The sequence below is a fragment of the Watersipora subatra genome, chromosome 2 (assembly GCF_963576615.1).
Source record: "Watersipora subatra chromosome 2, tzWatSuba1.1, whole genome shotgun sequence".
Classification (NCBI taxonomy): Eukaryota; Metazoa; Bryozoa; class Gymnolaemata; order Cheilostomatida; family Watersiporidae; genus Watersipora; species Watersipora subatra.
This window is the reverse complement of record NC_088709.1, coordinates 24,037,958-24,062,923: the sequence shown is the minus strand read 5'-3', so window position 1 is coordinate 24,062,923 and position 24,966 is coordinate 24,037,958. Positions and strand designations below refer to the sequence as shown.

The window sequence follows — 24,966 nt, the reverse complement described above, 5'->3', positions numbered from 1 at the left end:
CAACGGACAGGGACAACGGACAGGGACAACGGACAAGGACAATGGACAGGGACAACGGACAGGGACAACGGACAGGGACAACGGACAAGGGCAATGGACAGGGACAACGGACATGGACAATGGACAGGGACAACGGACAGGGACAACGGACAAGGACAACGGACAAGGACAACGGACAAGGACAATGGACAGGGACAACAGACAGGGACAACGGACAAGGACAACGGACAGGGACAACGGACAAGGACAATGGACAGGGACAACGGACAGGGACAACGGACAGGGACAACGGACAGGGACAACGGACAAGGACAATGGACAGGGACAACGGACAGGGACAACGGACAGGGACAACGGACAAGGGCAATGGACAGGGACAACGGACATGGACAATGGACAGGGACAACGGACAGGGACAACGGACAAGGACAACGGACAAGGACAACGGACAAGGACAATGGACAGGGACAACAGACAGGGACAACGGACAAGGACAACGGACAGGGACAACGGACAAGGACAATGGACAGGGACAACGGACAGGGACAACGGACAGGGACAACGGACAGGGACAACGGACAAGGACAATGGACAGGGACAACGGACAGGGACAACGGACAGGGACAACGGACAGGGACAACCCACATGGCCCTAAGACATGGCAAGGACAACGTAGCGGATTAGCTCACTGGTCCGCTGATCCAGAGGTTCTGAGTTCAAAACCTCTGTGAGGCGGATTTTTCATACCTAAAACTTTATCATAAAAACTGGACAAATGACTGGCAGACAAACACAGAAATTTACATACATTATATATAGATTTATTAATTTAATTTAAATTTTATTTAATTTTATTAATTTAATCAAAAATTTATATATAGATAACCCTAGAATTTCAACCCTGGAATGCTATAACATGCTTACTTTACCAACTGAAGTTCTAATATACTCAGGAGTTATCGTTTCATTTTTGCACTCCGCTAACTCAAGCTATGAAAATCACTCTGTAGAGAACAAGGATCTTAAAATGAAGCAACTAGCAAGCCATTAAGTTCGGCATCGACAGATCAAATTATAAATTGAATTGTTGCATATAATATACAGATATATTGAGTAGCATATCAATCAGAAACCACCAGTAATGGAGTCACTACTTTAATAAATAGTCATTTTGATATAAAATAAATGTAGTAGAGCTGATGAAACAAGAATGTTTTACGAGACGGGTGTGTATCTCTCGACCCTCTCTAACAAAGCATCAGAGTAGCCTGGGGAATAGTACTTAACAATCTCCTCTGGATAGCAGTTGTTGATGGTATTGATATACTCAGCGAGAGCGGAACCCGGTTCAGGTTTTATTTCTTGTATCTTCTTGAGTTCTCCCGGGGTGACAAAGAGTCGTCAAGCTTTTGGATCATGTGGAAGGACCTGGTAGAAGATTGTCTGGGTGTTATATGTAAAACAGATACCATAGACTCAAGACAAACAGTATATGATCACTGAGCACATTGAGCATGATAGAATATTCACTAAATACTGTGAAATTAGGTATATGAGCAAAAGGTTAATATTTTGGCCACGATGTATTCATTCAATCTACCAAATTTTGTATCATTTACTTTGCAATTTGTTTCCAGTACTGGAAGTGTCTCAAACCAAATGACCAAGCTCTTGATAAATTCTATGTAAGATAGCACCATTGGCAATGTGCCAGGCTAATAGCAAGTAGCAGGCAACTCTCATTACCTCTCATTGTTTGTAAGCTGATATGGGTAGCACAGCTGGTCCATGTAGATAGATTATGGTAGGATCAACTGCATATGTATATTGTATATAAAGCCCAATTGCAATGTACCAATTAAAATTGTAGTTAAAATTTTCTGGTACTGCAAGGGTGTTACACGCTTATCGGAAATATGGTAAAATCAGGAATGGATGAAAAACTGCTTAACAAGCAGAACAAATCTCTGGTAAGTTCTTGCTAATGTTGACTAACTTCTACACATTCTGGTTTGTAACCGCGTACCAACAATCCTGACTATATTAACAATCATGTCCGTCTGTCCACCCATCTAAAGCCGTGAGTGCACGTTGAGAAAATAGATTACATTGCACAGGATTCGAATTCAAGCACTCAGAGTAGCAGCAATCACACTACCATCTGCACCACTCCATTGCCATGCTGCATATATACATATAAATGTAAAAGTTTGTCGTATCTGTATTCGTGTATTCGTCGTTTTGATTGTCCAGCTATAGCTATTAATGTAGCAATGCGCTCACACGTTACGATGCCCCTGTTAAAAAAAATTTTCCCTAAGGTTTAATTACTATGTATGGGGTCAAGGCCAGTTCTTCTCACATGGACATTTATGGGAAGAGCTTTGACATTCTCTCTCCGTTCAGTCAGACAGACAGTACAATATTTCATTTTTACATTTGCACCAGTATCGATTGTATAGTTGTTTTGTAGTGTTTTGTGTAGTTGAAATAGATTAGGAGAAAAAATAAAAGCAACTGTGAAGGTTTTCAAACTTTGTCAAACAACTGTAACTTTCAAACTTCATATCATGAGGAAAATTTTTTATGCAGGTCAAATAAATTAAAAAAAATAAAACAATTATCAAAGAGTTTAGATGTAAATGTGAAATAATTAGCAAGTAATAGCTAAATTAAGTCTGTTTTGTTACGATCACAATAAAATATGATTTGGTAATGATACAATTAATATGAACTGAGAAAACAAAATAAAAATTCTGAGTATGTTGAATTAATAATAACAATTCTTGCATAGAAGTGTGTATAAAAAAAGTCACTGTTCCATCAGAAGCTATCCATCAAAACTTTGAATACGACGATACTGGTAATAAAAAAGTCTTTGCACAGAAAATTGATTTGTATTTAACATATAACAACATTTGCCATTCTAACTTACAAACTACATATTGGGAGAAAAGTGTTTTGTGTATTTTGAATAATCTAAAAAAAAAACAACTATAAAGGTTTTTAAACTTTGTCAAACAACTGTAACTTCAAACTTAATATCATGAGGAAAATGTTTTGAGCAGGCCAAATAAATTTTAAAAAATAAAACAACTACAAAAGGGTTGAGATATAAATGGGAAATAATTAGCAAGTAATAGCTAAATTATGTCGGTTCTGCTACGATTATAATAAAAAATCATGCGGTAATTCGGTTATGATACAATTAATATAAACTAAGAAAACAACATAAAAATCCTGAATATGTTGAATTAATAATAATAATTCTTGTATAGAAGTGTGTGTGTTTGAAAAAGGTTACTGTTATACTTTTTAAATATAGTATACTATATTATAGTATACTAAATAAGTATATGAGCCTCGTATATATACCTATATACGAGCTTCGTATATATACCTATATACGCTGCAAGGGTGAAATGGGAACCTACCCACTGATTACCGCTAGTAGTTGCCGGCGGTCATGGCAAGTGTTTAGCGCTGTTCAACTTTCAGAAAGAGCTGCATGCAAAACTCTCTTAAAATGCATCGTACAGGTGAAGGTCAGCACTTTCGAAACAGAATGGCGAGCACCCATTTTTATTCGTTAAACAGCAACGCAGTTTTATGTGAACATAAACTGCCGAGCTTAGAGCCCCAATTGTTTTGCTGCGTGAGATAACTACCGGCGTCTCGCAGCCAATTTGGGAACAACGCTTTAGTGTGTCGGTCTAACAAGCTGGGTGTCCGAGTTCCGTGGAAAGCACTTTTTTATTTTGACCTTTAACCCTGCCCTCAGACAGACAAACAGACAGACATACATGATTACTACACGTTTAGAGACTCTGGTAAATCTCATAACTCTCTGTTCACACTGCATGCTGCTCAAACATTGTCATGACGAGATTTAAGTGTGACCATAGGTATAATAGACACAGAGCTGTCATATACTGTCAATGAAACCATTTATTGAGTTTTCCCTCTTTTTCTACTCTTGATCAAATCTGAATGGTATCAGGTGTCTCATTCAGCACTGTTTCATCTTTTTTTTTTAAGTGAAATCAGTGTTAAACATTATAATTCATTTAAAACAAATTGATTAGCAGTAACCAATATTTCAGCTGTTTAATGTGCTTAGATTTAATTGTCAGTTATAAATTTAATTAGTTAACTATGCTGAAATTTGGAATGGGAGTGACTAGAATGAATGAGGTCAGAAATGAGTGCACTAGGGGAAGTGCAGGTGTTGAGAGGAGTTTGAGGCTAATTGAGGGAGCAGAGGCTAAGGTGGTGTTAAGAAAGACTAAAGAGTATGTAGGAAAACAGGTGCTGAGCATAGAATCGCCAGGGATAAAGAGACAGGGAAGAGCCAAGAGAAGACTTATAGAAGTAGTGAAGGAGGATATGAGAGATCTGAGAGTGACAGATAAAAATACAAAAAATAGAAGCAAATGGAAAAAGATTATTTGTAGTGATGATGCAAAACAGAAAAAAGCCAAAAGGAGAAAAAAAAGAGAATTAATAATCTTCCAAACTTCAATAGATTATTAAAAAGGTTTAAAGGTAGAATATCCTCAGTAAAATATTGCATCTAAAAAGTTAATATTAATGTAGATGTCACAAATCTATCTGAAAAATCTCTCAGCTATTAAGTTATAGAAAAACATTTAGAGTTATAATTTCACAGTTTGTTTCTATCAAGTAGGTCGTATATGCAGTGAATCTAAATTTTTTACAACTACTGTACTAAAATGGCACTATTTGCATCTTTCAGTCATTAAATATTATAACTGATATATTATAGCTGGTATATTGTAGCTGGTATATTATAGCTGGTATATTATAGCTGGTGTATTATAGCTGGTATATTATAGCTGGTATGCTATAGCTGGTATATTATAGCTGGTATATTATAGCTGGTATATTATAGCTGGTATATTATAGCTGGTGTATTATAGCTGGTATATTATAGCTGGTATATTATAGCCGGTATATTATAGCTGGTATATTATAGCTGGTATATTATAGCTGGTATATTATAGCTGGTATATTATAGCTGGTATATTATAGCTGGTGTATTATAGCTAGTATATTATAGCCGGTATATTATAGCTGGTATATTATAGCTGGTATATTATAGCTGGTATATTATAGCTGGTATATTATAGCTGGTATATTATAGCCGGTATATTGAATGATTATGTTCTAGCAACTATCTATTTCCTATTAAAGGCAGTCTACTATCCACATCATTTAAATATAAGTTTTGGTTTCTGACAAAAATGAATAATCCTAAAAACGAGACATTGTGACCTTCACCTATACAAATTCTGTACTGGGGCTGATGTTATAGACAGTCATACATGAATCTTTGATACATGGGTATAAAGGTAATTTTTGGTAGTAAAGCTGGCAACAAAATATGAATGAAGCTTGAGGAACGACTAGCTTTAACCCTACATAGTTTCGCAACTTTTAGTTTTGCAACTACAACAAGTAGCTTGGAGTTTTATGCTCTTGGTAATATGTAATTTATGTAGGACATAATTACATTTGGTGTAGGTATAATATTCATCTGGGCAGAATAGTTTTGCCAAAGCATAGAGTAAGGTGAGGTGGAATAAAAATTAGACAATAAAAAGGTAAATATGCAAGTAAGTTCTGTATACCTAGAATGTACTTGAAGCACTCAAAATACAATAAACTTCTATATGTTGACCATTGCAAAATACCATATATATTTTAGCAAGGAATGTAGCACAATTTTATTTTACTAGGTCATGCTAAGTTATTGGAAAACTTATTTGCACTTTTTTGTAATGAAGTTTCACACAACTCGTTCATAAGTCATATCTGCATGCATCTCACTTTTCAACTTTGACCACCTGTGGGTGCAAGATTAAATCTTAACAGCCGAGAAGTTTGCAAGGAAGGCCAGACAGGTTGGAGCTAAACCCTGAAAATTTACATTGCTTCTGTTATTTCCTATTTTATGGTCACATGACTTTGTTCTGGATGACTACTGAGTTGGTCATGTCTAAAAAATGAAGTAAATGTTGTACTCGCTAGTAATAATATGTTGTCCAATCACAGACGAGATTTGGTTGCATCTAGTCAGTTGGTTGCAAACTTCTCTACTTTGGTTTCTCCTGCAACTTCTCCCAATCAGCATTATAGCATTTTCAGGTTAGCAATAATGTGGCTACCTTTAAAGGTTGACTTGCAACAAAATTCACATTACAGTTATTTGGTATCAAAAGATTTACTACATGTATGTCTTACTTTGCTGTGTTGTAGGTGCAAAATATGTGGAAATGTGATTACAAGCTTTTAAAAGCTAAAAAACGAAAGGTTGATCGCAGCCACACGAGACCGCCGTAGTTTGGAATCTCTTTCCAAAACGGCTCAAATGGGACGTAGTTGTACAAGATGGGTTCTGTTTACATTTTCACGCAACCTCATTCATCAAAATATTTTCAAAAACGTACTTCACGCATTCAATAACACCATGTCTATTGTTCTTACGCATCTATTTTATTGTCATCGTAATGCTGTCACTTTCAGCACTAATATCTCAAAACCTACCGTAAAAATTTGTTTAAATTTTCAACCTTGGCTCGAAGGAGTACATATCATTGTCTGATAAACATGACGAGCATGTTGGTCACCTGTGATAATCGAAAAATGCTGCAAAAATTATTCGTGAAGTATGGGGCCACATGATCAAATTACGACTAGACGATTAGACCAAGCCGAAACAAAACTGTAAAGTAGCGAGCGTCTATATTTGATACGGGCTCTTCAGCAAAAACCGAAGTGTTGGTCATAAACTAGTGCTATGAGAATTTTAATATTGAGCCTTTTATTAGCCTTTCAATTCACGTGAGAACATCACGTGACAAAACAATAACCAAATGTAATGACTACGTGAGAGAAATAAACTGATTCCAATCGCTTTTCATTTTTGAGCTTTTAAAAGCTTGTAATCACATTTCCACATATTTTGAACCTACAACACAGCCGAGTAAGACATGGTGAATCTTTTGATACTAAATAACTGTAATTTGAATTTTGCTGCGAGTTAACCTTTAAGGATTATAATGCAGTCACCTTTAAGGGTTATAATAAACCAAAGAGTGTCCATTGACCTAATTGCGTTATGGAGCATTAAATTTCAGAGCATTCAATTCATCTTAAGAGGCTAAACTATTATTTATTCTGTCACGCTTCAACTATTTTCCTCTTTGGATTTGCATTTGAGTGAGCTCTATGCATTGAATGCATAGAGCTCACTCGCTCACAGTTCCACAACTAGCAAGCATCTATATAGCAGTTTCTTCAAAGATGGCAGCAACCGGCAGCATTAGACTTCCTACAGGGCAGCGTATGCCTACAGTTGGACTTGGGACCTTTCTAGTGAGTTTTGTAGAATTGCCATCTTTGCTTATGTATCTAAAATGCTACAGCAGCATGTTCTCAATTAGTTTTAAATACGTATATGTACACATATAAATGCAGGTTTGTTTATGTTCTGATTTGCATGATAGCTTCAGATCAGACAGGTAACTGCAATTTGTCGCTCCACCATTTTGTGGTGCTGAAGAGAGTTTTGGTAGCTTTGGTACTGCAGTAGATCAGTTAATTAATGCAGAAAGTTTTAAACATGGGCTAACCTAGTCACGCACTCAAGGATTTCTGCTACACACACAAAACACAAACAACAGGGTAGACCCACTAATCGCGGTCTTCCGCACAAATATTCAAAATTACCAATAGATGTCAATTCTATCGGCCAAACACAACCTAATAATTGATGAGCAACCTATTAATGTATCCGAATACCTCATATAAATTACGCCAACCAAGTTACATAATGGTTAATACCCATTTTTTCTCTGGAAATATACCTGCCCGCGATTATTGGTCAAGAATAACCAGGGTTCATCATACAACAAAATGTCTCTTACGGGTTCCGGAGGTAGTCCGTTATCTGACATTATCGGGTGGGTCCATTGCTCCCATACCAAAACTTAAACTCTTTTTAAGCTAATCAAATTCCAACATGAGGATATATATATATACATATATATATATATATATATATATATATATATATATATATATGTATATATGTATATATATATATATATAGGTTGATTGATTGATTGATTGATAGTTTGATTGATAGTTTGATAGATTGCTATTGGTAGATATTGAAAGACGCTCCTCCACCACACATATTTTAAAAAGTTACCAACACTGCAACGGCAGCAGTTTTAACTAAAGCTCACTGTACTATTGTGCTTCATTACTTTGATAAGGCTCATAACTACTTGGGGGAGTTTTCTGTAAGGAATTCTTTCCAAAAGACAATATTTCCAAGTCTTCATTTCTATTTACACAAAAATTGCCTTTTGACCATTTCTTTAACAACAAAAAATAAGCAATGCATGTTATGCATGGCTGCAGTATTTTGCTAAATGCTTATGTAATATATAGGTCAACTTTATAGGTCAACTTTCTGATTTTACTGTTTTCGCCGTTGCCAGTTCGTTGAGCTCATCATGATAGACACTACCATTAAAAAAGAAATCACACAAAATTTTAGTAGACTTGGTCAAAAAGTATCAGTCTGTTATCATTTGCGCTCATTTTTTCATTTGCTATCTGACCGCGAGGATGTTTCAAAATTAAATTGACCGAACTCGATCAGGGTCAAAACGCTCAGAAGAAAAATACGTGCCGAAATAACGTTACCAGTTGTGCGACTGCCTGTTTCTTTCATTACTGATATCAGCTATTGTGATCAAGTCGCAGCGTTACGCATCTCGATTCTGTCAGTTTCTTTGCTGAAGTGCAACTATAAATGTCATAATCATACTTTCACTTGAATCTAAGTGTTTTAATTGCGATCTAGTTTTGTCGATTTTAATCTTGAAACATCCTGGCTATTCAATAGCAAACATAAAAAACGATCGCAAATGATTAAAAAATATCAATAGTTTCGAATAAAGTCTATTAAATTTTTTAAAGCTAATCTTTAGCTATAACTCTCTAAGGTGATCACAACAAAACAGAGATGGTGGCGGACATCGAATAATTGGTCGAAATGTAACAGCTAAAAACCACTCTGTGTTTGTAGTCCAATGCAGAAGCAATGAAGGCAGCTATTGATATCGGATACAGACATATAGATACAGCTCAATTCTATCAAAATGAGGATCAGCTAGGGGAAGTACTCGAGCAGCAAATCAAAGATAGTAAAATAACGAGAGAGGAAATGTTTATAACTACAAAGGTCTAATTTATCTGGTCATGTACAGGTATTGTTTTAATTATACGCAATTACTAGCTAGTAGTCTTGGCTTTTTCTTGTATAAAATCTGCTAATTGTCTCCCAATCTGAAAAAAGTGTCTAAAATCATTACTGTTAGTCAGCAGTTATAGAGCATCGTATTAGAAACATTGTTTTAAATGATTAATTATTAATGTTTTATATAGGCTATTAAACTTAATAGATTTAGTGATCATGAATTTTAATAGTTTATAATAATATGATTGGATTTAGCCAAAAGTGCTTTGTTTTTGTTATTTAGTCAAATATAGACCTGCAGGTCACATTGTTATGTAGTACGTAAAAAACAGGAAGCGGTTGTTTTTTATTCCTCGAGGTTGATAATTGCTAAATGTCACAACTCTTTACGCATAGCTTCAACCTATATCACAAGCTATATAAATTCATTGTTTACAATTGTCTTAACTTTTTTTCCATGATTTCTATCGAAGTACAATTTTTCAGGCTCTGAAAGACATATTAGATGATTTTGGGGAAAGGAGAATCTAGCAAAAAAGTTGTTTGTTGCACTTTTCAAATTAGGCGGTATTGTTATTGTTATTGCTGAAGCTGTTTTTATTTGTGTAAAAAAATTCATCAAAAACTAAAAAAAGATCTCAGCGATTTTTCTTAGAGCAGAGCACCATCAGCTTTGATAAAAAAGTAAAACATTTTAGTGGCAAGCTGAAAGAGCTAGTCATACTAAATATATTGTACACACAATATTGTGTTTGAGTTTGGATGCTGTAGCTCATCTTTATGGCTATGGCTCCTGAGGATGTCCGCAGAGAAACTGAGAAAAGTTTGAAGAGGCTGAGAACAAGCTACATTGACCTCTACCTCATTCATTTTCCTGTTTCATTCTCGGTTAGTATTTGAAAAGTAGAGATACAACAATTTAAATAAAGTTATGCTGGTTGGTGGTAATAAATATGCTAAAGATTGTAGCTGTACAACATCTAGTCATTAATCTTATTTGAGCTGGCAAATTTAGAGCATTATCACCTACATAATGACTTGATGACATAAACTAAAGCTCACAATTATTTGAATTGGTTGATTATTGTTGGAATCTTGGCAAGTGAAGTGAAGAAAGTAAGAGAACTTGTTTGTCATTCTTGGATAGAATGAGCCGAATATAGTTTGAGATATTGTTACAGTGTTAGAGATACAAGATGACTGAGTGGTGCAATGAAAGATAGGCTGGTAAACTAGAAATAGATAGAAAGAAAACTGGTCATTTGGCTAAAATATAAACATAGAGACATAAAACTAGTTATAGAGTGACTAAAATTTATGGTACTATAATATTGTTTCATATGGTTTACATTAAAATTCAATTTAAAATTCAATTTAAAGTACAGCTTTAAACCTGAGCAAACCACACTCAACAAGTGCTAAAACCATCCTCGCACCTTAACATCAAACCATGTTAGCACCTCAGATGGTTTTAGCACCTAATGTGTGTGGTTTGATCAAATCTAAAGTTGTGGTTTTAATTTTAATGTAAACCACACAAAACAATGTTGTAGTACAATGAATTTTAGTCACTCTATACTTTGTTTTTATTCCAGCATTGCTAAGTTGAGTGCTTTATACCTGAAGTCACCACAAGTAAACTAGTTTAGACTGAGAGACATAGATAGACAAAATACTTGATAGGCTGAGTAACAGATTGGTAGATGAAGTAAACGAAAAGCTAACGGATGGTTAACAATGGAGAATTAGCCTAAGAGATTGATGGATTGATAATAATAATAATAATAATAATAATAATACAATACAATACACGCCTCTTAGACGTAAATAATCCGTTCCGAAAATGTTTACGATATGTGGATTTTATGTTATACGAACAGCAAAATACATGTAAATTGCCTAAGTTGTATGTATTTTGCTGTACATTTGCAGCAAATGCACAGTTATGGCGATGTTTATATTTACATACATTATTTGTAAATTTATGTAAAAGAAGGTTTATGTTATAGAAGCGACTACTGTAGTGTCACATACACATGAATAACGAGTTGTTATCAGGTCCAAAACTGCTTCTTGTTTTCTACAGAATGAGGATTTGAAGCAAGGGTATAATATGCCGACATACAGTGATGGTACAATAAAGACAACATTTATTGATCCACTAAACACTTGGAGGGTAAGTTACAGTCCACCTATGTAGTATAACCTTTGCACATGAACTTGATTCAATTCCAGGTCAGAACTGTATCTGGTTCCTCTCATATGTCATAGAACCAACTTTGGGCCTTGAAATGCATTTCTATCCCCTAGAATCTTTCAAATTAATCCTAAATAACTACAAAACAGATTTCTTGATTGCTACTAATTTATTCCAAAGATAATTGATTGTAACAAGTGCTTTAATATAATAAACAAGATATCATTAATTGAACAATCTGCATTGTATATAAGTGTTTACCAATGTGAAATTGTTACTGTTTTTGGCTCACATAAACTTCAAGCAAACCTTTCAAGCCAAGTTTGTGTTTTCGATCAAGGCTTATCTATAATAGATATTACAGCTATATTATAATATATTACATTATTACATGTATCTGTAGACAGAATGAAGTAGTTTAAATATATGATGTTGATCATTTCTGGAAATATTTCCTCTTTTTGCTCAAAATGAAAACAAAACATCTCTGTCAACAGGAAATGGAAAAGCTCGTGGATGAAGGCCTCGTAAAAGCTATCGGAGTTTCAAACTTTAACAAAGAACAGCTTGAAAGGTTTTGCACTGAGGCAAGAATAAAGCCGGCGAACCATCAGGTTTGTCTATATAGCTTTTATAAGAGACCATGTACATGTAGCTATATATGGTTTATATAGCTCTTATGAGCGATGTTGATTTCACACAAACATATGTCCATTGCTCATTTCATATCTCATGGATTACAGAAAACTGGATTTTAGTAAAAATCATAACTTGTTTAGAATTAGGTAGCACTTCAAGCTTGAGGAACCTTGACCTCTGTCTTTTTGAAGGGTTACACATTATTGGTTAACAAATTCGAATGCCTATCAGGGAGGTGACTAACCCTCTCATATAGCTACATGATTTTAGAGTTGAGGCTTATTTTATGTAAGCCATCCTTTTAACTAAAGATTAATCTATTTCATTTCATCATTCATTTTGTTGGCCTTGACCTTGCATTTTATGGTCAAGGACAAAGTTAAAACTGATAATGTTGATTGAAAGAAAATAATTTTGCGTGCCAAGATAGCTCGCCCCTGTCTTTATGAACTATTTAGTGTAAAAGGATTTACCAAAAACAAAACTATAAATTTCTGTTCAATGTTGGTTTCCAGCTGACTTTAGGAATATCTGGACCTGGTTATACTTCCTATTATGCCCTAACCCAACTTTTGGATGGTTTAATTTTTTCAGATAGTTTGGAAAATACGTGCACCGACCTAACAAAACGTGAACTCCGCAGTTACTGTAGGCCAAAGCACAATAAACAACTATTTCAATGTGTATTTTAATAATCAAAAATGTTTATACTTGCCGCTTTGCCATGATTGACTTATTGATTGCTACCACGGTTTGTTCCCTTTTCTAAAATGAACAATATTCGGTCACACAATTGTCGTTTGCTATATTATATCATTGTTATGTTGAAGTTCAGTAATGATACAATTTCGCTTCAGCTAAATAGTTTGTACATGTATGTACAGAACTACAAAAAGGATGATTATGCTTTTCATGTTCTAGTATAAGCGGTCAGAATTGAGCTCTATTTGCTATATATCACACCAATCAACTCTGACCTATTCTAGATTGAGGTTCATGCATGGCTGCCTCAGTATGACTTGGTCGAGTTCTGCCAAGCCAAAGGAATCGCAGTGACTGCATACGCGCCGATTGGCTCCCCTGGAAAACCTGAGTGAGTAGAGTTTAGTAATTAGGTCGTTGCCTACTTGAGAAGTTATCCTACTTCACCATCGTGATGAGCGATACTATGAATGCATCTGTTTGTAAAATTTGACTTCTGATAGAGTTACACCCAGCGTGATTAAAAGAGTATTGGTGATGGCAATCCCGTTACCTATGCTAGTATGATATAGCATTGTATGAATGTTGCTAATAGAGAAGTTGTCCTACTTCTACATCTAGATGAGAGATACTAAAAGTCCATGTGTTTTTAACAGTTGGCTTTTAATAGAGGTACACCATACAAGTAAAACAGAGTAGTGGTGATGCCATTGTCCTTATCTGCAAGTTTGATCTAGCATTGTAATGGTTGTGCTTTCTTGAGAAGTTGTCTTCTTTAACTACCTTGATAAAGGGATACTCTAAGTCTGTGTTTTTAACAGTGGAATTCTAATAGAAGTAAACCATATATGTATAACAGAGTAATGATAACACTCCTGTAATTTGATATAGCATTGTGTGAATGTTGCTAATTGGGAAGTTGTCCTACATAAACATTTTAATGGAGGGCCCTAGCAGTGCACGCGCTCTTAACAGTGATCTGTCAACAGATCCATCCTATATGACAAAATTTTGATGATTATTGATGTTTGTTAGCTTTGCATTGACAAAGAGTCTAACCGCAGTTAACGATAGCCTTGTATGCCATACCTCTGTTTCTACTGTTTTTCATTTTATACAGTAGAAGCTAGCAAGTGCTCTGGCAATCCCATGGGCCGTTAGTGATCATCAGGTGTAATAACTATGCACACAATTATTCTGTAATGTCATGAGGTGGTTTATTGGTGCAGTTGTTACAGCGTCGATCTGCCAGGCCAAACGTTGCAAGTTTGAGTTTCATACGGTGCAATCTTTTTTCCAACTTCCAATCGCGGCTTCAGACCTTTTATTATGGCAAAGATTCGAGCGATTCTAGTTTTCCATTTGCTAAGTTAAAAAAAGGCAGACTAGCTTTTTTTAATTACTTGTCTACAGCTGGTTTACTGTTCCAACCATAACCCATGTAGATAGAAATCTTTTGAAGCTCTCACGTTTCTAGGGAGGCAAATGTTGGTCCAATCGTCGAATCTTTGCTCGATGAGCCCCTGCTTAAAGAAATAGCGGATAAACATGGCAAAACACCTTCACAGATTCTCCTTCGCAACCTTGTGCAGCGAGATCTTATTGTTGTACCCAAGAGTGTCACTCCCAGTCGAATGAAGCAAAACCTAGAGGTGAATATCGAAACATAATTTATGGCTTGTACTTTTTTAACTTTGTTCATTATTAAAGACTATCTTGCTGGCAGCCCAGAGATAAACACAGCCCAGCAAAACACCTTCACAGATTCTCCTTCGCAACCTTGTGCAGCGAGATCTTATTGTTGTACCCAAGAGTGTCACTCCCAGTCGAATGAAGCAAAACCTAGAGGTGAATATCGAAACATAATTTATGGCTTGTACTTTTTTAACTTTGTTCATTATTAAAGACTATCTTGCTGGCAGCCCAGAGATAAGCATGTGCATAACCATGCCCTTACACGGCAAGGAGGCTGATTGGTGCAGTGGTTATTGTCAGGCCTGTATTCCCTGGTTGCAAGTTGGGGCTGCAAATGTTAGGCGACTAGTTATGAACACCTGGGGGTTTGGGGGGTGGTGTAAGCCCCAACGGGGCTCGAGACAGCGCCCCAAAGCTCTGGACCTTTTAAGCATCAACAACCCTCCAAGTATGTATAAATTCAATCAATTTTAAGCACCAAAATTTACATAAATATATTGTTTATGGTTCATGGTAGGCAAATCTTTTTCTTTATTCAACGGACTATATAAAACTCATGACACTACAGATTTCTGTAAGGAACATTGACAGATCAAGAGCTATTACTTCTTTATTGCTATAGCTCTTGTTCTGTTAATGCGTACATGACAGAAATCTTTCACAACTGATTCTGTATCTATTTCAACATCTTTATATATGTGTAATATTAAAAGATTATTTAGATGAGCCTGCCCCATAGCGCTCCTCATCGATGTTTCAATTCGCTTCAATGCAGAAAAGGATCTCTCACTCACTGCATTAGTGGCAGGCAAAACCAATACTAGATTAGTAAGCCTCTCCACTTCATCAAGAAACATGCTACTGCTTACCTGGAGAGGAATAGAGACAATTTCTTTTGTTCATTCATTGTAGTGTAGTCAATGCTCATCTAAATAGCTAAAAGCTATTTATCTCTCAACAAAAGGGCTTTTTGAAGCAAGTTTGCAATGACACAAGGTTTATACGATAAGAAAAATGCAAGTTTGGGGTTTTCTTTCCACCTCACTATTAGCAATAAAGCTGAGTTTCCAAGTCTTAACAAAGTCTCACAAGATCGCTCATTTGGCGACATCACCGTGGAGACAGTATAGAACGCTAGTTGCTAGTAAATTAGTTGTTGAAAAATCCCACTGAGTTTAGACTCCAATTCTTAGTACTTAGCCGCCGAAAATCACTAAAAAATTGGGGCGGCTCAGCCGCCCAGCCGCCCAAGGTAATACAGGCCTGGTTATTGTGTCGGTGTACAAAGTTGAATATCCAGGTTCAATTACCGTGTCACACAATTTTCAATGGCTATGAACAGAAATGGCTTTTATTTTAGTAAATATATTTGAAAGTTATAATCTTTCAGTTGCAAATTACTAACTTTGTACCTGCAAACAACTTGTAAGTTGCAAAATGTAACTGCTACAATTGAATTGTTTTATTACTAGAAACTTAAGTTTGATGTATTAATACGCATAGCATTTCAAGAAGCAAAACAGAATATCCTTTTTTAAAAAGCTATGTAGGTGATATTCAAGTAGCCATTTGACAAATTTTCTTCTATTTAAGATATGGCATCAATCCATACTTTAAGACATCTCAAGCTTTCATCTGTAACATATTTGATAAAAGAAAAGGATTTAGGAATGAAGCAACTTGATTAGGAGAACTTATCCACCATGGTCAGTAAATTTTGGTTGGTTATGTTAGCATGAATTCTTCAAGACCGGCTACTTGCCTTTTTTTTCCAATTATAGATTTTTGATTTTGAGCTGACTGATGAAGAAATGGAGATGATCAAAGGAATGAATCGAGAGCTAAGGCTATTCAACTTTAATTTCATTGGAAAGCATAAGTAAGGGTTTGGTTATGAAACTGATTGTAAGCAACAGAATATCAGTGACAAACTCCAATGAGTTTTTGAAGTTGCTTTTTCTTTGACAGCATATAACTATGTGTAGTTGTCTCCTCTAAATCAGTGTTAATTATAACAGCTGCCATCTTCATAGGCATTTGTTTCAGTATGTTCTTGAAACATGAGCAAAGGTGGTTTATTCACAAAGCTGGTTTTTATATGGTAATTGCAAAGGTTGAAGTTTTCTGCTCAGCCAAAGTTCACTCAAACAAACAGTAAAAAACAGCTTTGCAGATTTTAGTTAAAGTGTAACTCATTGAAAGCTGTAAGACTGAAAAAACTAAACAGGCTCGAATCACAATAATATTTTAAACAGTTTTAATACTTTTTTAATATTGCTCAATATGTTTTAAAGCAGCTTTGCATTTTTTCATAGTTTTATAAACAGTGTCATCAACCTTTGTAATTTTTCTATCTATTTGTCTGTTATCTATTTGTCAATACTCCAGTTTCACAGCGACAGTGCCACTGAATTAGCTGCTTATGTAAAAGTAAACATTGTTTAAATTCATTTGTTGTTATTCTTGTTATCTTATGATTTTAGCATGAGTCATCCATACTTTCCGTGGCCAGAACAAAAAGATTAGGTGGACGTAACTCAAGTCTGGCCATCTGAATGTCTGCCAACACTCCATGCCTTCAGAGTCAGCACCTTTGAAACAGTATAACTATAGTTTACTTACAAAGTTACTAGACTGAAACAGCTATGTTCTGTTTTTACCTATTATTACGTTAACAGATATCTGCATTTTTATTTATTTCATAACTAACACTAAGTTATATTCAAAATTGTATAGCTTTTGGTTCTATGGCATTTGGCTGCAAATATGCTTCCTAATAGAGTGTAAAGTCAGGATCACAGTCTAGCATATTCATGCTTCCAGGCAAAACTATCAGTATACTACATGTAGGTGAATGCCTAGCATTGCACAGGTAATAAAATAATTACCTGATAAGCTAGTAGTTTAAATCTATTATTATAATAATAAATTTATTACTAATAAATCCCAACTATTATTATAATAATAGCCGGGAAGCCAGCTTGACATCACACGTAATGACGTTTCGCGTAACATCAAGCTGACCAATAGCATTTTTGCAAGCGATGCATATTTATGTGTCTTATTATGCTATAGTATGGCAAGGACAATGTAGCGGATTAGCTCGCTGGTCTACTGACCTGAAGGTTCCAAGTTCAAATCCTCTGTGAGGCGGATTTTTCGTACCTAAAACTTTATCATAAAAACTGGACGAATGACAGACAGACAAACACGCAAATTTATATATATAGATTACCCTGGAATTTAAACCCTGGAATGCTAATACGCTCACTTTACCAACTAAAGGCTGTAATATATTTAGGAGTTGCCCTCTCATTTCTGCACTCAAGTTAACATGAGCTATGAAAATCGCTCTGTAGAGAACAAGGGTCTTATAATGAAGCAACTAGCAAGCCATTAGGCTCGACATCGTCAAATCAAAACATAAATTGAATTGTTGCATATATACAGATATATTGAGTAGCATATCAATCAGAAACCACCAGTAATGGAGTCATCACTTTAATAAATAGTCATTTTGATATAAAATAAATGTAGTAGAGTTGATGAAATAAGAATGTTTTACGAGACGGGTGCGTACGTCTCGACCCTCTCTAACAAAGCATCAGAGTAGCCTGGGGAGTAGTATTTAACAATCTCCTCTGGATAACAGTTGTTGATGGTATTGATATACTCAGCGAGAGCGGAACCCGGTTCAGGTTTTATTTCTTGTATCTTCTTGAGTCCTCCCGAGGTGACAAAGAGTCGTCGAGCTTTTGGATCATGCGGAAGGACCTGGTGAAAGATTGTCTGAGTGTTAAATGTAGAACAGATAGCATAGACTCAAGACAAACAATAATTGTTCACCGAGTATATGGAGCGTGATGAAATATTCACTCAATACTGTGAAATTAGGTATATGAGCAAAAGGTTGAAATTCCTGAGCATGATGTATTCAGTCAATCTACATAATTTAATATCATTTGCTTTACAATTTGTTTCCAGTACTCGAAGTATCTCAAATCAAACGACCAAGTTTTTCATAAAATCTGTTTAAGATGGCACAAAAAGTGATTGTCAGGAATCTAATCTGAGTATTTATATAATATACATTATGATATGATCAACTGCATCTGCATATGCATACTTTAATAAAACCGAATTAAATTATAACAATTAAAATTTTAGTTAAACTTTTCTGGTACTGCAAGGGTGTTGCACTCTTATCACAAAATGGTAAAATCAGGAATGGATGAAGAACTGCTTAACAAGCAGAACAAATCTCCGATAAGTTCTTGCTAACGTTGACAAACTTCTACTCATTCTGGTTTGTAGCCGCGTACCAACAATCTTGACTATAGTAAGAATCATGTACGTCTGTGAGTCTAAAGCCGTGGGTGCATGTTGAGAAAAAAGATTGTGTCCCACAGGAATCAAACTCAAGCACCCAGACTAGCAGCCAATCATGCCATCATCTGCACCACTCAATTGCCATGCTGCATCTATAGATATAAATCTCAAAGTTTGTCATCGTTATTGTTCGGATGTCTGCCTGTTCAGTTATACATGTAGCTATTAAAATCTTGGAATAAAAAGCTCACAGTGTGGTGGATGTGAACTCACGGTGAGTGCAGCCACAAGTTTCAATACCACAAAGTTAACCACTGAGCTAAACAGTCCTTATCATAAACCGTATACCCTTTTTCTCGATTGCACACGCTGAATGATGTATCAATTGAAACTCTATTAGCTCTATAAAACACGATGCTTTTTCGTGTTTCCGTGCACTTCTAATTTCTGGTTTTTCGTAAGATTCAATTGCTAAATCGCGGTAAAGGCTAATACTTTTCAAGCAGACAATTGTATTATCTCAAGTAGGAATAACCTCTACATTCTTTCTCCGTTCAGTCAGACAAAGTACCAGACAAAGACAGTGCGATATCTCATTTTTACATTTGTACTACATGTAGTATCGAGAGGTACCAGTATCGGTCGTATTCAAAGTTTTGATGGATAGTTTATGCTGGAACAGTAACCTTTTTTATACACACCCACACTTTTATGCACGAATTGTTATTATGGATTCAACATATTCAGGACTTTTATTTTGTTTTCGCAGTTCGTGTTAATCGTATCATTACCAAATCATCTTTTATTGTAATTGTAGCAAAACAGACTTGATCTAGCTGTTACTTGCTAAATATTTCACACTTACATTTAAACAATTTTATAGTTGTTTTATTTTGTTTCTTAATTTATTTGACCTGCAAAAACATTTTCTTTATAATATGAAGTTTGAAAGTTACAGTTGTCTGACGAAGTTTGAAAACCTTTAGAGTTGTTTTATTTTTTCTCCAAATTTATTTAAACTGCACAAAACACTTTTTTCACGATATGAAGTTTGAAAGTTAGAATGGTAACTGTTGTTATATGTTAAGCAAAAATAAACTTTCTGGGCAAAGACTATTATTACTCAGGCAATGCCGGGCATTCAGCTAGGTTATGAATAATTGTGAAGATAGTTATTATGTGACTCTCACGGGGCACCAGACTGCCAGGGTATTCATCCATTATAAAAAGCGCAGAATCCAGGCTAGAAACCATTCAATTTTCATCACTAATAGCCACAATTCTTCAGGAAACAAGTCTAAAAGAAGGAAACCATGTTTTGCCTCACCTTGCTGAACTGGCCGACAACGTGTTTAAGAATGTTAGGTGGTGCATCCTGCAGTAGAGGCTGCAGTGCTGGAAGGTGGACACATTTTTGTAGAATATTTTTGAGTGCTTTTTTGGCTTTTGTCTGAAGATCTTCTGTGGCATCAGTTCGCAGGTAGCATTCCAGTAGTCTGGGTAAAACATTCGCAACCGCCACAGCCTTAGCATGCTCTGGTGTGTGCCTACCTATCTGCCCTAGCGCCCAAGCTATAGCTGCTTGTATATAGCCTTCAGGCTCCTCAGACAGAGCTATGGACAATTGTACAACGCCCTGCAATAGTTATGAATAAATACTAACACTACTACAGCAAATGAACACAGTTATTCGATTTCACATGTTATAGAATTACTATAGAAGAGCTACCAAAATGTTCAATTTTGGAACAGCAACTTTTCACGCAACCACAAACATCCCTAGACTGGTGCTATCCAGAGAATGAACAGTTTCATTTTGTGCAAACCAATAATGTTGTAACAGCCCCACTTACAAAAGAACTCTCTTACTTACATGAAAATGCAATGTTTTAGGTTTTTGTTACCTTGGAAACAATGACAGCCATTGCAAGGTTCTCCGAGTGTGCAGCCACATAGCCTAACATCATTATGCCAGGAAGTCGGACATTGCCTCTGCAGTCCCCAATGTAGTCAACAACCGCGGCTACACCTCCTGCGTTGACTATCAGCTGAGCAAGCTAAAGAGCAAATGAATATATAGTTATATATGTAGTTAATACATAGTTATATATATAGTTAGCATATAGTTTTATATATAGTTAACAATTGTTAACCTGTTAGCAAATCTCTTAACATACAACGCTAGTAGTTTGATTTGGCAAGGAGAGAAAATCAACTTTGAGATAAATGCATTAGGGTAATTGATAGATTTTAAATTGACTTCCCTTCGATCTGCAAGGCTAGTTTAATGAGTACTGAAACAGTATTTTAAGATGGTTGGCAGCTGGATTTTCACAGATTAACCTGTTAGTTATATAGCCATACCAGTGTTTAAAATAATATCAGATATCTCATTTTGTATGCCCCATACGATGACAACAGTAAGAAAAAGATTGATTTTCAATTTTCACAGTTCATGTGTGTCAAATAATACCAGTTGCTAATACAAAAAAATAATGTACCAATAGTTTTTAGACATTTCTAAGATAATAGTTTGCGTGTTATCAAGGACCAACAGCTGAAAATTATTATAACATAAATATAAACATGACATCAACACAAATATGAAGGACGGTTTGAATACTTTACAGCATCTACCATATATTCTGCTTGACAGAACACACCCATCACAGACCTAGAACAATCCTATTACAGACATAGAGCACACCTATCACGGACATAAAACAAGCCTATCACAGATATAGAACAAACCTCTCACAAACATAGAACACACCTATCACAAACATAGAACAAGCCTATCACAGACATAGAGCACATCTATCACAGACGTAGAGCACACCTATCACAAATATAGAACACACCTATCACAGACATAGAATACTCTTATTACAGACATGAAACTTCGTACCTCTGGAGTATGTTTAGCTATCTCTCTAATGAGTGTTGCGCAATTCTTCTTAACATACTCATCCTGGTCAGTGAGACACGTGAGCACTGCTGGGAAGATTTCCGCTTCAACGACCATCTCGGCAAGGTCAACCGAGTGTTTGGAAATCTGGCTAAGAGCCGAAAAAACCTGTCGCTAAAATCAGAGAGAGACAATTCAGGAGACTGAGCATTTCCTAAGCACTGCTTGTTTATTTGTTTCATCCAGTAAGATAATTTGTGATTGTGGAAAGATAAACACTCTCATTCCAAAAAACAACAAAACATGCAAAAAACAAAAGATCATTTATCAAAAACAATCAAAAGAATGCTGGCAGTGCAATTTTCACACCAATAACAACAGCGATGACGTCAGAGCAACATTTTCAATAGTTGAAATTGAGAAAAATGACAGAAAGCTTTTTCAAGTTCAAACTTTTTGTTTCTCCGTAGTAGTCTCACACGGATTCATACATATAATCTGTATCAAAAGTAGTGCAGTATAACTATACTATACAGTCAATGTAAGGTCAAGGCTAACAAAAATTTGAGCATGCTCGATGTATTGAGAGCAATAAAACTGAGGAGTTGTCTCCTTTGTATGATAAACTGACAATAGGGTTGGGAAGTTAAGAGTTTTGTCTGAATAAACCTGCTAGACAAACAGCAGATTTTGTTTCCCTTGTATATCCTGCTACTGATTTAACAATAATTTGCAGCATATTAAAGTTATATTACAAGTACACTTTAAACCACGTAAGGAATAACAGTGAGTTCATAAAAAACAACAACATGTCAAAAGAAGCGCTGAAGGGATAATCCAAGCTGTCAACGGCTTGAAAGAGAAACCAAGCAGTCTAGTCTTAAAAACAGTAAGTGACATTACCACAATAAACTATGTCATTGCATTTACGCGTTCATAAATATAAATAAAACAAATAATTTATAATAGGTTTACTCACGTATCCAATTGCAGTGACCATTGACTCTTAATAATGTAAATCTGCTCCAAAATATATACTATTTATATATTTATAATAGGAACACATATGTTCTTTGATCAGGCAAAAATAAACACTCTCGTAAGTTATATTTTATGGCATGAAACTCGTTAGCTATCACCATCGACGCATTAACATTTCAAGTAATAAAAACCACCGCACACAGACACTTTTCGTGTGAATCATGATGTCCCCATGAATCCACCTTACTGAAGCTATTCAGTAAGTATTTCAACGTATTATGACAAACTTTTTTCTTGAGTGTAATGTAATCCGTCAAGATAACTCGTCAAGAAATATGTTTTATTCCAAAAATTGTCCAGCGTCCCAAAATTAATTTAGTTAGTCTTATAAAAATCAATTAATGACCAGCCAAAAGCAAAAATTACAATCTTTGGCTGTCATCTTAGTTTTTCACACATAAACACGCACCTTGAGTTTGGCGTCAGGGTTGAGAATCATTTGAGCAAGGTGGGCAATAGCTCCTGCATCCACGACTGTTTGGGCGAGTTCGGGGGAGTGCTTGCAAATGTCACTAAGAGCTGAGGCTGAGATACGCTTTAGTGAAAGCTCAGGCTCTTGCACGCATAGCACCAGAAGTGGCACTGCTCCTGCATCTACCACCTGACAACAGGAAGTAATCTCAACACTTTGCAATACTGCTAATCCTAGCATTCATTCATTGCAGAAATATTCACAGTGACACTCTTCAATTTGCAAGTGTCATACACAAATCAGAAAACTACCGCAGAAACTAACCATACATATTGTTTAATCAGCCTTCAAATATAAAATAACTATTAGCTAGAGATGCCAGTTAAAACATTGGTAAAAAAAGTTGACAAGAAAAAAGGGTTAACACAAGGTTTACCAGTTGTTCAAAACAGCCTCTTATAAACTGGAGACATGAACATAAATGCGCTTACAGCTTGAGCCAGTTCTGCATTGTGTCTTGCGATGTAGCCTAAAGCCCATGCTGCGGCCTCTTTCACCCCAGGGTCAAACTCTTCTAAGCAGATAACTAGTGCATCTAAGGCTCCACAGTCGACCACTGACTGGGCGAGTTGGGGAGAATGCTTAGCAACAGCTCGTAGGACAAAAGCAGCAGCTTTTTTGTAGAATCGCTACAAAAATTGATCAACATTTCATATATGGTAGTAAAGCAAGAAAACATCTAATATTAAAACACACTGCTACTATTTAAAAGGTAGTTTGAGGAACGAAAAACTTTAACTTACATTTTGCTCTGCCAAGGAATATACAAGTTGAGGTAGAATGTCTCCTTTTACGACAGCTTCTGCCAGATCATCATTATAATTAGCAAGTCGACCAAGAGCTAAGGCTGCTGTTTGTTGAATAGTGGGAACTACATCGAGCAGCAAAGGTCGCAGAAGAGACATGACACCAGCATTCTGGAGAGTTTCAATGTTCTGCGGGCGGGAAGCTAGTTCTGCGACACTTTGAACAAACTGTGTTCGAGCTTTCTGATACTGCTCAAATACTGTAAGATACACAATACACATACTACAGCACAATCGTATGCTTTTATTTAGTCAACAGTATACTGTTTTAGAGGTTAGTAGTAGTTAATTAGCCATTTTTCATAACCAGAGAAATATTTTTCTCAAAAATAAATGACATGTAGGCAATGTCTTTTAATTATTTACAGCAAGAAAAGTCAAGTGTAGGATAGACCAATACTTAATGACAGTTGTAAAGAAAAATATGTCAACGCTGCGATAGCAACGGATAATGTAACCAAGGAGACAGACCTTGGCGATACGAGTCCAAATTGAGCTACACTAACACATAAACTAAATATTTAACAAACAAAACTTAGTCACTATTTACTTACTGCCGCACTAATCCGTCAACAAAATCACGTTTTGAGTCACAACCTCGAAACAGTTAATCTATAGAATGTTTGCTATGAAAACGCTGAGCATTATAAGGACATATAGGGCCCTAAAATAACGCCGAATGAATAAACATAATGCTTTTTCTACTTTGACGTAAATAATTACCTATTCCAAAATTCGAAAATATACTTACTTTGCAGTACTTGTCTTTGCGACATTTTCTCTGTTTTTTAAAACTATATCGAATCGGTCTTTCTTCAAGCGGGGACTACAAGCGAATGATTCAGTTGCCTGGCAAACATAGCAACACGTGTGCCGCCGCAA

The 24,966-nt window shown here is 35.8% G+C and overlaps 2 protein-coding genes across 2 annotated transcripts; one reads left to right on the top strand and one right to left on the bottom strand.

The window, feature by feature from the left end:
- The first annotated feature begins 7,298 nt into the window (after positions 1–7,298).
- LOC137387317 (aldo-keto reductase family 1 member A1-A-like) lies at positions 7,299–17,375 on the top strand. The gene is made up of 9 exons (XM_068073697.1): positions 7,299–7,398; positions 9,125–9,280; positions 10,067–10,183; positions 11,382–11,471; positions 11,990–12,106; positions 13,118–13,224; positions 14,311–14,485; positions 16,310–16,407; positions 17,012–17,375. Exons 1-9 carry the CDS (start codon positions 7,327–7,329, stop codon positions 17,052–17,054), a joined length of 975 nt encoding a protein of 324 aa, XP_067929798.1. The 5' UTR covers positions 7,299–7,326; the 3' UTR covers positions 17,055–17,375.
- Positions 17,376–17,956: 581 nt separating this feature from the next.
- LOC137387313 (sperm-associated antigen 6-like) lies at positions 17,957–24,898 on the bottom strand. Its single transcript, XM_068073692.1, has 8 exons — positions 24,836–24,898; positions 24,022–24,284; positions 23,710–23,907; positions 23,216–23,407; positions 21,766–21,939; positions 20,762–20,914; positions 20,185–20,493; positions 17,957–18,302 (listed from the first exon to the last, which is right to left on the bottom strand). Exons 1-8 carry the CDS (start codon positions 24,858–24,860, stop codon positions 18,090–18,092), a joined length of 1,527 nt encoding a protein of 508 aa, XP_067929793.1. The 5' UTR covers positions 24,861–24,898; the 3' UTR covers positions 17,957–18,089.
- Between the last annotated feature and the right edge of the window lie 68 nt (positions 24,899–24,966).